This window comes from Rhincodon typus, chromosome 7 (genome assembly GCF_021869965.1).
Source record: "Rhincodon typus isolate 14 chromosome 7, sRhiTyp1.1, whole genome shotgun sequence".
Classification (NCBI taxonomy): Eukaryota; Metazoa; Chordata; class Chondrichthyes; order Orectolobiformes; family Rhincodontidae; genus Rhincodon; species Rhincodon typus.
The window spans coordinates 34,521,865-34,536,289 of NC_063338.1; the positions used below are offsets into that span (position 1 = coordinate 34,521,865).

At 39.3% G+C, this 14,425-nt stretch overlaps 1 protein-coding gene across 1 annotated transcript in view; it reads left to right on the forward strand.

The window, feature by feature from the left end:
• LOC109931976 (tissue factor pathway inhibitor) overlaps positions 1-14,425 on the forward strand; it is a 44,768-nt gene that overhangs the window by 11,647 nt on the left and 18,696 nt on the right. Inside the window, exon 3 of the mRNA XM_020531232.2 lies at positions 12,558-12,737. Within this exon, the coding sequence (XP_020386821.2) occupies positions 12,558-12,737 (180 nt within the window). The remainder of the gene's footprint in view (positions 1-12,557; positions 12,738-14,425) is intronic.

The following is a 14,425-nucleotide window of genomic DNA, read 5'->3' on the forward strand; positions in this document are numbered from 1 at the left end:
AGAGCAATCATGTTATTCTGTTTAACTGTAATTACCATATTAACAGTCTATTGGCTGTCTTGAACCTAACTGGCCCAAAATCCTCTTTCTACTTCCTAATCTTTCCACTTCTCTCCTGTTCACTCTTTCCTGTCACCCACTTGTTCTCATGTCTCAAAACTCACTTAGAAATTTATGCAAAACAGGGTTGTTAAGACATACACAGTCAATGGCTGAATCAGGCTAGGAGTTGGTGAAAAGGGTGTGGAAGTGCTCCCAGTTATGTCAGAACAGTGGTCTTGTTCACCCTGCAAGGAAAGCCTTGGCTTCCCTTGCATTGGAATTGGCTCATTGCCTGCTGGTGTTTTATTCAGAGTTGTTTTCTTGTAGTATTTGCCAGTGTTGGTCTGCAATTGCCTTTTACTCTTTGGGGTTGGACAAAGAGACAGGTCTAGCTCAGATGCAACGGGAAGCAAACCTGTTGGTACTTTTCTGAACCAAATGCTAGTCATGTGACCTAAATGGTCTTCCTCCAGGTTACACTCAAACCTGAAATGCTTGTTTTCTCTTTAAAGACAATTGTGTACTGTATAATATGCATCAGCAAAGTACTAATCTTTTTTTTTTGCTTATTATTTCAAAGAGCAAAATTTCTATAAGATGAACTGGAACTCCAACATTAAATATATCTATTGGGTTATCAATTCAAATATTACCATTATCAGCCTGTCCAATATGTGCACTGTTGATGTTAGTAACCAAACCATAGACATCAAGCACAATCCATCTTAAAAACTGTTAATGTCACAATAGCATAACTGTCTGAAAATCTCAAATTACTCCTTTTTAGCTAGACATAAGACAACTGTCCTTGCTTCATCACAAACACCATCGTTGTGGACTCATTACTAAGTATGTCAGATGTTTGCTGCCTTAGTTGACTAACTCATCAGTTATAACAAAGTATTGCTAGAATCAAAAAATTACTTTTTCCTCTCAATTTGTTATACTGAAGATTTTTCTAGCCACATAGCACATGATTTTCAGAAGCACAAACCCTCTGTAATGATTGAAATTTATTTTTAAGTGATGAGACCATTTAGCTTAGATCAAATGGGGGGAAAAAAATCTGTTGCTAATCTTTCGCCCCTTTTTCTGAAATCACTCATTTAGTGCACACTGTATTTAAAATCTTGTTTAATGTCATTTTGTTTTGCTTGAATGCATTTTGACTGAACAGTATAAAATCATTCGCTGACATTGACTATTTCAAGCTAACTATATACACCTCCTCCCAGAGAAACAGCACTGCTAACTCATTTCTGCTGACCATTTACTTTCTGCCTGCTAACAGGAGGTCATTGAATCAGTGCAAAAGTTGGAACTTAAAGTACACAGCATGAGAGGCTGGATTAACACAAACTCTAAAACCCATGGCAACACATTCAGGAACTGGATCGTTCTTCTTGCATTCCATGAAATTTGTGCCATAAATCATACTGTTTTGCTAAACAATGACTAAACTTCTCAGCTTCATGACTTAAATTTTGGCAACTAAAATGCATGCAGCTGTAAATTTTGAAGAGAAGCCAGTACGTTTAGATAGATAGCGGAGAGCAGCAGGCACCAACAACTGACTGACTTGGCTCTTGTTTGTAGAGTGTCGTTCTCATACTCAAAATATAAGTCTTGAATATGTGCAAATGTTTATCCTCAAAAGATTGTAACCATGTTACTGAGATAGAGATATCTGTATTTATAATAGTTGTTCTATGCTTTATTAAGTGTTTGTTCCACTAACAATTTTCATCAGGGGAGTGACTATGCTGAATACGTGGAACATGGGTAATGGGTAAAGTTAAAGTCACTATAATCCCAGAGATGTGTTCTCATTAGAGAGAGATGACTGGTGGCGAGTTTAACCTCAGGGTCACCACACCTCAACTAGTGGGCGTGATTGAGGAGTCGGGACTTTAATGGTGACCTTAGTCCTGCACCATGAACCAATCGTTCAGCCAACTCGAGCACAGATATAAAGACTGAAAGTATAAACTCTACTTAGTGAAGAAAATCATACAAACATTAATAGTAAATTAATTTCTCTCACCCAAGTATTCATTGTTAGCCAATTCACATTATATACTGATTTTGAGCTTCAATCAGCACTTTTCTTTTATTCCCAATGTGTAGGTAGCTAGAATTTTGTCAATGGTTCAGATTTGATACGTTCTGGAAGGGTCTTGCATCGGGAGGTTTGGTTGTTACAAGTGGTTACGCACCTCGTAACTAGAAGGAGTTTTGTCAACAAATCTTTTCCACTTGCCTGTCCTTGGTGACTGCAAAGGCCACTGAAGAATCCTGTTCTACTTAATCATCAATCAATCTTTGAAAATTTGTTGAACAACTGGAACTTGTCTCCCATTAGTATATTCAAGGAGTCTAACTTCTTGAAACAACTACAAATTAACCCCACAATTTTAGCTGTGAGGCACAGGTCTGTGCAGCTTACAACTGATTTTTAAAAATTGTCTTACCAGTGGACACAATAGTAACTTTATTCAATTCTGTTATATTGTTTTAATCCCTAATTGTAGCTTCAAATTTTTCTTAGGCTTCTTAGAACAGTCTTTCTTCTAGGTATTTCTTCACTTGTAGCAAAATGTGTAAGATAGGAATTCCTTTGGGGTTTATAATAGTTTTGCTGTCTTTTGAAGAGTTGCTAAAGGTGCAAGAAAGGCAATTGTGACTGGAGTTTGTGTATATTGTACCCAATTTCTCTGGGGTTCATGTATTAGTCCATACAGTCCATCCTGGGCTTGCCAGAGTGATCTGTCTTCAGTGCCCCTGCCTCACCTCCTGGAATGGTGTACCTGGAATTTCCCATGATATGAAAGTCACTACTGTTATAAATCTTCTGGATCGCTGGGTTCTTCCAAGGCATGAATGATACAAAGTTAGACCATATGGAAACATTCCTGCAATTTTTAAAAATTATTCAATGACAGGATGTGGGCATCAGTGGCTAAGCCAGTATTTATTGGCCATCCCTGTTTGCCCAGAGGGCAGTTGAGATGTAGGCAAGACTTAGTAAGGATGGATGATTTCCTTCCTTTAAAGGACTTTAGTAAAATGGATAGGTTTTTCCAACAATCAACAATTATTATTAGACTCTTAATCTCAGTGTCTCTTTTTAAATTGAATTCAAATTCCACCATCTGCCACAATGGGATTTGAATGTGGGTCCCCAGAATATTACTTGTGCCTCTGCATTAATAATCTAGTGAAAATATCACCTCAGCCATTGTCTTCGCCTGCTTGCAATGAAAATAGCCTTACTTCACCTATGAAAAGGAGGGATCAGCTCAATTGGGCACAACTCTGTAGGATTCTTGAGAAAGAGAGTCTATTTAAAATAAAAGTGAGCATTCTCAATGATAACCATCCAATGTGCAAATCATAAAGCATCCTCAACAAGCATGGTACCCCTAGAAACGTTGCTGAAATCTCTTGCAGCAGTATAACAACTTTGTCAACCATCTGAGACAACAAGGTGCAGAGCTGGATGAACACAGCAGGCCAAGCAGCATCATAGGAGCAGAAAGGCTGACGTTTCGGGCCTAGACCCTTCATCAGAAATTGATGGGTTTAAGTAATGCATTCTGCCATTTTCCACAGCCTCTGCTTACCGCTTCCACACTTACTTTCTATTCAAGTACAGTATTAAGAAATGCTTAAAATTCATTTGAATCAATATAAAGATTGACCCAATATTTGTTCCCATATGCAAACATTTGACATGATGTTGGAGTGGGTAATGTCGGTTTTTAGATGCTATCAGTTGCAATTTCGGGACCAAAATGGTATTTGTGTGCATACATGAAGCAAGTCAAACTGCATGCTGTGATGGTGAAATGTTAGTATACGTGCAACCATGTGATTCTCCCGATCAATAGGTGGCAGTGTGCGTAAGCTGTGAGATGTGGTACCTTTTTGAGTAGTGTCTGAGCCAAGTAGTGCAACGGATAAGTTATTAGAAGACGAATCCACTGTCCTTGACTGGTGCCGGAACATTATTTTTTTTTTTTATGGCACTATATCAATCCTTGGAACATTTAAGTTCTATAGGTATCTGTCGTCAATTATTTTTGTCTATGTATCTGGAGGGTCTCCTTGGTTCATGTAGATACTAGATGTCTTTCCTACTTTGCACCTCCTCCATCATGGTTTCTAGTCCATCATTACAAAATCTCAGAAGCTGTGCTGTTTGCCTGTTGTGCCATTCTTTAATGTTTTCCAGACACCTTCTAGCTCCTGGATGTCCAAAAACTCTTCTATTCCTGAGTTCGTGCTCTTCTTCTTAAAGAGGTACAAACTCGCTTTAAGGTGTGCAGGCTGATTCAAACTGGTGCTTGCTACTCATGATATTTCTTGCTACTGAAGTATCTGGTAGCAAGTGCTAGTGTTGGCTGGACACTGCCTGTGTGTTTTAAATACGATCAATATGAAGTAGCTGTGTTGCCTGCGGTAATAATGATAGTCAGGGCTTAATCACACATGATGCTCACAGATACTTCTAGGGCTATCAAATTGAGCCTCCATTGACTTTTTCTAAGTGGTTTAAATTTGAACTGCTATCCAGACCCATGCCTTGTATATTAGATTTAACAGTTACATTGACAACCTGTGCTAGTTATTGAAATGAATTAACCTCCGATCAATGAGGTCAGTTGGCTGAGTTAGTACCTGTCCATCTTTGCTTCACTGAGATCTCTAAATCATTTGTACAGTTCATAAGGGTATTCATGATTGAAGGCATAAATTCAGCTTGCGTTACTGATTCAGACAATGTGATAAAACTTGGTTAACTAAGTTGTGTGTTATGTATGCCACTGACTACATTGCCAAATAATACAGTGAAGTCAGTTTAAGATCCATCCTGTTTCAGTCATGAATTTTGGACATATATATTTTTCCATGTAAAACGTCAACTGAGCTTATGCGAACAAACTCTGATTTCTGATTACCCCTAAAACAAACACAAAGAAGGCTGGAGAAATTCAGCAGGTCCGGCAGCATCCGTGGATAGAGAAACAGAGTTAACATTTTGAGTTCAGTATGGACTTCTTCAGAAGCTTGGCAGATAGCCCTTTTATGTGGCATCTCTGATGAACTTGTGCTGCAATACAAAGTGTCATGTGGGAGAACCACTAGAAATCCCTGGAAGTGAAACTGTATACCTTCCTGTCGAATTGTGGAAAAGTTACACAATTAAAAGGAAACATAGCTCAGGAGAAGTGACGCAGAAGACAGATAATTCCAGTTTTAATGGTGCAGTTGCAGGATCTTTACAGAACTGAAATACAGTTGTACCAAACGAAGTGGGTATTGTGAAAAGCAATTTATTGGCTTGCTCACTGCTTCCAGACAGTCCATCATTTTTGTCATAGGTGTCAGCTGTGGTTCACTGTTTCTGGCCAAGAACATTGTGAGTTCATGTTCAGTTGCAGAGACTTTGAATATAAAATGTGGACTAGCTGTTCAACATATTACACACTAAACTGCACACGCACAATTTCTATCAGTTAAATTACAGTCCTTCTTCATTTTTCTTCGATGACAATTTAATCAATTTAAGTCTAAATTGTTTGAAATGTATCCAATAAACTACACTTCAGGCATAAGACCACAATTTTTTTTTAAAAAGTCAGTTTTCATACATTGTGGTTAAATGTGCAATTTTAGAAGTATGGTTACAAAATATTTTGAGTTATTTCCTCCTTGGTTGAATAATATCATTTTACTGACATTTATTTCTTTGGAAAGATAGAGAGCAATTAATGCAATGAGAATGAATAAGCTAAAATCATTCACCTTAAGCATAAATTCTTAATCCTTGCTATCATGTCAGTACTCATCATTACTCCAGCAACTTTCCATTCATCTAATTGTTTTTTTTTAATTAATGTCTCACATTGATGTCTAAGGATTTGATGCAAGATCAGATTTGTTGCTAAAGACAGGCTGAGTCAAAAGTGATGTAGCCTGCTCTTCAGACATGAGTTAACTGTCTTTCTTAATTTCCCCATGCTAACTGGGAAAGGCATTGATTGCTGGTTTGGCTCAGCCCCTAATGATTTAGTGAATAAAACTATTATGGTGCATATGAATGCCCCTAATTCTTTCCTGATGCAGATTCCAGATGGTCAGATTCATACAGTGTTTAAAAAGCACAACAAAACATGAGATAACAACATGTTTGTGATTGTGGAAACAGCAATCTTCAGCTTTTAATCTAACTTGTGCCAGCAAAGTAATTGAAAAACAGCATGGCAAATCATGCTATTTTTAACCCTTCACAATAATAATAATAATTATTATTACTGTTTGTATAGCATAAATATATATTTATATATCTTTTAATGTCTTAAAGTGACCTAAAGCACTTCAGACGAGACCTAGAATGCACAATTTGACACTGAACCAAAAAAGGCAATACTAGGAAGGTTGGCTAAAAACTTTTGAATTGAATTAGCTTTATTGTTACACTGTAACAGATGTCACCAACACACGGCACCATCTTAGGTACGGAGTATCTAGTTACAATCCTTAATTACAGAAAAGAGAAATGAAGAAAAAAATGTGACATTATAGCTGTACACAGTATAAACATAGGTCAGAAAAACAAGAAGCAAAATTTAAAAAGACAAAACATCACAGCCTCTCTCCAAGGACTCTCTGCAGCAGACCAGTGCAGGGGGGGTCAATGTGGTCTGACAGCTAGGCCGCTGGTCACTGGCGCCCCCGCTTCAGGCTACGGGCCGCCAACTGCTGACCCTGCTTTGGATACCGGGGCTGGGTGTCTAAGGCCCAGAGAAGGGGGGAAAAGGGAGGGAAAGAAAGAACAGGCGGAGCAGAGGAGCTCTGGCTGGAGTGTCCTGCTCCACTAGAATTAGACAGTTTTAAGGACCGTTTTAAAAGAATATAGAGAGGTAGATTTACTTAGTAAGGGAATTACACAGCTTGGAGCCAGCCACCAATGGAGAAACAATTAAAATTGTGGGTTCTGAATTGACCAGAATTAGGTGAGTGCAAATTATATTTGACATGTTGATGGGTCTGGAGGAGATTTTTGAAATAAGATGGGGCTAAGGCAATGGAGATACTTGAAAACAAGATTGAGAATTTCAAAATCAAGGCCAACAAAAACAAAGTTGCTGGAAAAGCTCAGCAGATCTGGCAGCATCTGTGAAGGAAAAAAACAGTGTGAACTTTTCAGGTCCATTGATCCTTTCTCAGAACAGGAGTTGAAACATTAACTCTGTTTTTTCCTTCACAGATGCTGCCAGACCTGATGAGCTTTTCCAGCAACTTTGTTTTTGTTCCTGATTTACAGCATCCACAGTCGAAATCAAGGCATTGTTTGATGAGCAACCAATCTAGATCAGTCAGTATAGGTGCGATAGATGAACAGGAGTGTGAGTGGTGTGAGTTTGAACGCAAGCATTAGAATTTTGGATGACCTTACATTTTGTGGAAGGTAAATTCCGACCTGAAGTATATCAGATTAGCAACATTAAGAGGTAGCAAAGGCATGAATGAGGATTTCAGCAGCAAATGGCTGAAACAGAAGCAGAGTAAGACAATGTTACCATGGTAGTGATGGACCATCCTAATGGTGGAGTAGATGTCTGTGTTTGAAAGCTGTTCCTGGCATGAATGTCACAAATGGTCTCGTGCCAACTCTTTTGATAAAGCGAGGGATAGATTTGGCAGCTGTGATTGGATTGGATATTGACTGAGATGGAACAGGCAGTCCCCGGCTTGCAAATGGCTTCCATTCTGGAATCTATCTCAAATTTTGAGATTACACCCTGTGTGAGATAGCATTCATAAGCACGAATATTCACAAGTCAGATATGCTTAAATTGGGGATGCCCTGTAGTTTGGTCTTCCCAGTGGTAATTTGAAAGAAATTTCTCCTCATCAAATGCTAGCTGTCAGATAAGTAATCTGATAATTTGGCAACAGTGAAGGAGTCAGGAAAGGTGTCAGGAGCAACGGCCAGGTAGCCTCGGCGTGCATGTTAGAATTAACATTGCCTCTCATGGACACTATCTAGAAACACAATGGGTTGATTAGAAATGGGCAGGGGCTTGTGTTGTGGTGTCGAGGATAAATCCTTGAGGGCTAGTAGAAAAAATGGTGTCAGAGCAAGAAGAGAAGCCATTTCAAATGATACTTTGACTACAATGAGAAAGATGAATAGTACTAGCGCACTCTTAACCAACTGAACAACTATGGAGAGGTGTACAAGGAAAATTGACAAAGTGTGAGAAAGGGTGACTGTGACAAAGGTAAATGATCCTTTCGCAGATTTGCCTTTTTGACAGGGACAGCTTTAATGCTGAGGAGCAAACAGCTGATTGGAAGGATTCAAACATGGGAGGCAGTAACACATACAATTACTGTGGAGAGGGATGAAACATTGGAGATGGAACAGTAGTTTTGAAGGACAGTGGGGTCAAAAGTTAACTTTTTCAGGAGAGGTGTATGGCTGATTTTGAAGTGGAGTAGGACCATACCTGAAAAGACTGAACAAATAATGACATGAACTCACGAAGGGAGCAGAAGGAGAATTAGGTAGATAGCAGTTTGGCAGGAATAGAATTGAGGGAGGTGGGTCTCATGGACAAAGTAAACTGAGAAAGAAAATGACGACAGATAGAAGTGAAATTAGAGCAAGCTGTGAATACAGGGTTGATCAGGGGAGAGCATGTAGAAGAACACAGAAAATAGAAGAGGTAGACTATTCACCTTCATGAGCTTGCTCTACCATACAAGAAGATCATGGCTGATCTGTTTGTCTTTCGGATTCCACATTCCCATCTACCTCCAATAACCATAGATTCTTGTAAGGCATACTTCTGCCTTAAAGATCTTCAATGCCCTTGCCTTCACTGCCTTGTGGACAAACAATTCCAAAGTCGCACCACTGTCTGAAAGGGAAAAAAAACCTCATCTGTCCCAAAAGGGTATCCTACAATGTTAAAACAGTGCCTCTGGTTCTGGATTCACCCACAAGAGGAAACATGCTTTGTAAATCAACGTTCTCAAGACTGTTCAGGATCTTGTACACTTCGAACAAGTCATCTCTTATCCTTGAATCAGTGGAAAGGAGGAACACTGCAGAGGTAGTGGATCAGATGGTCTCAGTCTTTTTGGCAAAGAAGCCCATGAGCTCTTTGTATTTATTATTATCATAGAATCCCTGCAGTGTGGAAACAGGCCCTTCGGCCCAACAAATCCACACCGAACCTCAGAGCATCCCACCCAGACCCATCCCCTATAACCCATGTAAGCTACACATCCCTGAACACTACAGGAAATTTAGCATGGCCAATCCACCTAACCTGCACGTCTTTTTTTTGGACTGTGGGAGGAAACCGGAGCACCCGGAAGAAACCCACGCAGACACAGGGAGAATGTGCAAACTCCACAAGGACAGACACCCGAGGCTGGAATTGAATCTGGGTCCCTGGTGCTGTGAGGCAGCAGTCCTAACCACCGTGCCACCCCTAAATATTGAAGGTGGGGTTTGAGGAGTCAGGAGAAAGACATTTCAGAAGATGTTTTGCAGTAAAGAAAAGAAGCCCGGGTTATCTCTGCATTACAAGATAACCTTATGGATTCTGAATCTACAACAGTAATTTAATCTTTCAAAATCTCAACTGACTAGCCTTTGACCCTCTCTTCATTCCTCTGACAATTCTGTAACTACTTATTTGGTCAAACACACCCTTATCTCCATTCTAAATTCCATAACTCCAACAAAAACTGTCTCTCTCACCTTGGCTATTACCCCATTACATTCCTCAACTCCACTTTGTGAAGTCCAAAGGCTAAAGATTTGATTTGGATATATCAAACAACCAATTTAGCTATAAACACAGCAGTTATAAGCCAGCTAGTTTGACCTCAGTGTGGGAAAGCTTTTTGGAATGTTGGATGATATCTAATGTAAGAGTCATGGATCTCAACTAGCAACTGGGGAGATAACAAGAATCCTGCATCACTTCATTTGGGGAGGGTTTACGTGGTCAGTAGTTGACTTTTTCCAGGATCAAGGACTCCAGGTGGTGGAAATCCCACCTCCTGAGAGCTTCTGGCCAAACAGAAGCTGATAGCTGTCCATTGCAGGCAATGCAACTCGAGGAAATGGTGGTATCTTCTGGAACTGTACCCACCAGAAATTCAGGATGAGCAAGGGACTCGGGACATAGGTGAGTGAGGGCAGAATTCACAGGAGACGAGCTGCTGAGGGGCAGGAGGATGGCCCACAACAGGTTCTCATCTACTTCACAATGCTGGGCTCCTTCAGAAGCGCTGAGGGCTTGTCAGTGAATGAACACGCACCTCTCTGAGGTGTATACTAGCAACTCTGTCATGGCTTGCTTTGTCCATAAGGCAATTTGCTGCTCTCTGCTTGTTTAATACCGACGATGTTGAGATGAATTTTCTAAGTTGGCATTAATCATACACTTAAGGTCTTCATTTAGTGGTATGGGAGGCCATCTGAGAGTCTTTCACAGTGGCAGGGTAATTGTGGGCACTTGGACGAGTGTGGATTAATTAAGGATAGCTGACAGGCTATATTAAGGGTGAACAAACTTGACTGAGCTTTCTGATGAGATAACAGACATCTGATAAGGGTCAGAAAAAGTCCTGATGAAGGGTCCTGACATGAAGTGTCGACTTTCCTGCTCCTTGGATACTCTCTGACCTGCTGTGATCCTCCAGCTCCACATTTTATCGTATTTTGATAAGTGTAGTATGGTTGATGTGTACATACACCTCCAAGAGGGATTTGATAAAATGTCACAATGTAGACATGACTGCAAGTTTGAATCTCAAGGAATAATAAAGATTGTGGCAGCATGAATGAGTTCATCAATAGCCACAGATGAGGTGCCAGAAGACTGGAGGTTGGCTAATGTGGTGCAACTATTTAAGAAAAGTAGTAAGGAAAAGCCAGGGAACTGTAGAATGGTGAGTCTGACATTGGTGTGGGCAAGTCGTTGGAGGGAATCCTGAGGGACAGGATTTACATGCATTTGAAAAGGCAAGGACTGATTAGAGATAGTCAACATGGCTTGTGGGAAATCATGTCTTGCTAACTTGATTGAGTTTTTTGAAGTAGTAACAAAGTGGATTGAGGGCAGAGCAGTGGACGTGATCTATATAGATTTCAGTAAGGCATTCCTCATAATAGACTGGTTAGCAAGGTTAGATCATGTGGAATACAGGGAGAACTAGCCATTTGGATACAGAACTGGCTCGAAGATAGAAGACAGAGGGTGGTGGTGAAGGGTTGCTTTTCAGACTGGAGGTCTGTGACTCAGTGTGCTGCAAGGATTGGTACTGGGTCCACTGCTTTTTGTCATTTATACAAATGATTTGACATGAACATAGGAGGTATGGTTAGTGAGTTTGCAGATGACACCAAAATTGGAGGTGTAGTGGACAGTGTAGAAGGTTACATCAGAGTACAACGGGATCTTGATCAGATGAGCCAATGGGTCGAGGAGTGGCAGATGGAGTTTAATTTAGATGAATGTGAGGTGTTGCATTTTGAAAGGCAAACCAGAGCAGGATTTATGCACTAAATGGTAAGGTCCTAGGGAGTGTTGCCGAACAAAGAGGCCTTAGAGTGCAGGAAAGTCGAGTCACAAGTGTACAGAATAGTGAAGGCAGCGTTGGGTATGCTTGCCTTTATTGGTCAGTGCATTGAGTATGGGAGTTGGGAGGTCATATTGCAGCTGTACAGACATTGTTCAGGCCACTTCTGGATTACTGCATGCAATTCTGGTCTCCCTGCTGTAGGAAGGATGTTTCTTCCTAAGATATTCTACTAATATGAGGCACTGCTGTGGTCTCAAATGATCTTCTAACCCAAAAACATTTAAAATGTGCACAGGAAATATTTTCAGGCACTAAAATATTGTTATCATTTTTTTCTTCATATAAAAGTGTTTGCTTTAATATTATTTAAATACATTATTTAATTTAGTTGAGAAACATATACCCATCTGCAATAAATAATCTGTAACTGAATTGTGAAGTGCTTGCATTTGTGTTTCTTGTGTTTGTTCTTGGAATCCATGCATTGCTGCAGGGTCAGCATTTATTGCCCTTCCCTAATTGCTCTTGAAGATGGTGGTAATCTGCCTTTTGCACTACTGTAGTCCATATGTTGTTGATACAACCACAGTGCAGTTAAGATGGGTATTCTGCAATTTTCTGGGGGGAGAAAAAGCAGGATTTATTTTCAACTTGTGATGTTGTGCAACTTGGAGGGGAGCTCGCAGATGGTGCTGTTCAAAGCATCTGTCAACCTTGTCTGAAGCAGTGAATTGATTAAAGTTTTAATTGCTTTTAATTTCTAAAATAAATAGTACATAGTATCAACTGAATTATTTGTCCTGACTGTTGGTTGCTTTTGTGAAATTGAATATAGTACTAGAAAACTTTAAAACTTCTGTTTCATGATATATAATGATAAAAATATATACATTTAACAGATCGAAGAAATCTTTGTCAAATGGAAGCTGATGGTGGACCATGTCGAGGGCTTTTTTATCGGTATTTCTATAATAAGTCAACAAAACAATGCGAACAGTTTATCTATGGGGGCTGCTTTGGAAACAAGAATAACTTTAGAACTGAAAAAGATTGCTTAAGTGCATGCCACGAACCAAAAGGTAAGTGAGTTCATCCTGAATCATTTTTGCTTTAAGCTTTTTCCCTTAACAGCTGGTGACTGTTGAAGATATTCAAAAATATTAAAGCTTAGGCTAATACAAGGTACTCCATCAAAAGAAATATTCTGAAGTTATGGTACACTTGTAATTTTCTGATTTAGGCTTTAGAATAGAAAGAACTTCTATATAGCCCTATAAGTTACCTCATCCTTTCAAAGTGATTTACAATCCATCAAATAATGACTGTAAAAATGTTAGAAGATGGCAGCAAATTCATAAACTTCAGTGCCACATAAATGACTGAATAATCTGTTATATACATAAGCATAACTAAAAGTAATGAGTATAACCAAACTCTATCTTGGGAACAATTGCAATTATTTTTCATGGTTGGGTACTCCCATTGAGGAATAATGCTCCTTGAGAGTAATGGATACGGACTGATGCTCATCATTGTTCATTCAAATAGACATAAAGATATGATTTAGGAATGTATCATTTTCTAAGCTACATTCTCTTCAAGCAAACTGTTAATTGGGAAATCAGCTTTCTTAGTAACATCCTTTACTCTAAATGCTGTTCATGTATTGTAACCGAATCATTTCCTTGCAAATAGCTTGCAACATAATTGGTTGCACCAGATCAACATTGCTGATCAAAAGTGTTGATCTCTCGCACTAATTAAAAATTGCAGGTAGAACAAAAATTGTTGCACCAGAACTCAGATTTACAGCTCCAGTTAAAACTTGAAAACTTGAAATTAGGCAGCATAGAATGAGGCAAAAAGCAACTGTCCTGTTCACAGTAAAATGAGAACTGAACAATGTTACCTCCCATCCATGTGAAACCTGAGGGAAGAAACAACTGCTCGGTGAATGGGAATGCAATGTCAATTGAGAAAAAGCTGCTGAGATAAATGGGGATAAAGGAACAGCTCCTGGCACTTAGTTAAGTCACTGCAAGGAGGTTTCAGAAAACTTTGTTCAGTATGAATGAGGTACCTACCTCAGCTGCACCTAAGTGTTTGGGAAATCTTCCTGTTTCCTTGGAAAACTCAAAAGTGTCAGCTGTATCATAGCATTTGAGGAGATCCAGTTTACCTAATGGTCCTCAACATTCGTGTTCCAAGGCAAAGGATGGGTAAAGTAAACAACTTAAATAAATGCCACATCACAAGGGAAAACAGGATCAGACATAATTACTGCTGCAACATTGTGATGACATAACTGTTCTTTCCATTTTGTAAAACTGTGAGTAAATATTTAGTACACTGTTTCCATGATGATACCATCCATTTGCAAACAATATTGTGACTCACAACCAACCTAACAATTACGCTACTATTTTGCACAACATTGAATTTTGGTGGAGCTCAAAACAGCTCCTAAACAAATGTTTAGCTTAAAAGCCAGATAAGTTTTGTGTTAAGAATTTAAAAATTAGTATTTCATCAATTTCAAAAGGATACTCATGGTCATTCTTTACTGTCTATTTTTGTGTCTGGTGTTGAGTTGAAAGATATGAGAGGTTATGTACCACCTTGTATTGAACAACAGGCAGAATCAGCATTCCGGTGATTGTTCCTATCCTTTTGTTTAACTTGACTGTATTTACTGCCCATTTCATTGATATTATTGGAAGTTGTGGTGGACCTTCTCTTTGTGGTGGACCTTCTCTTTGTGGTGGAC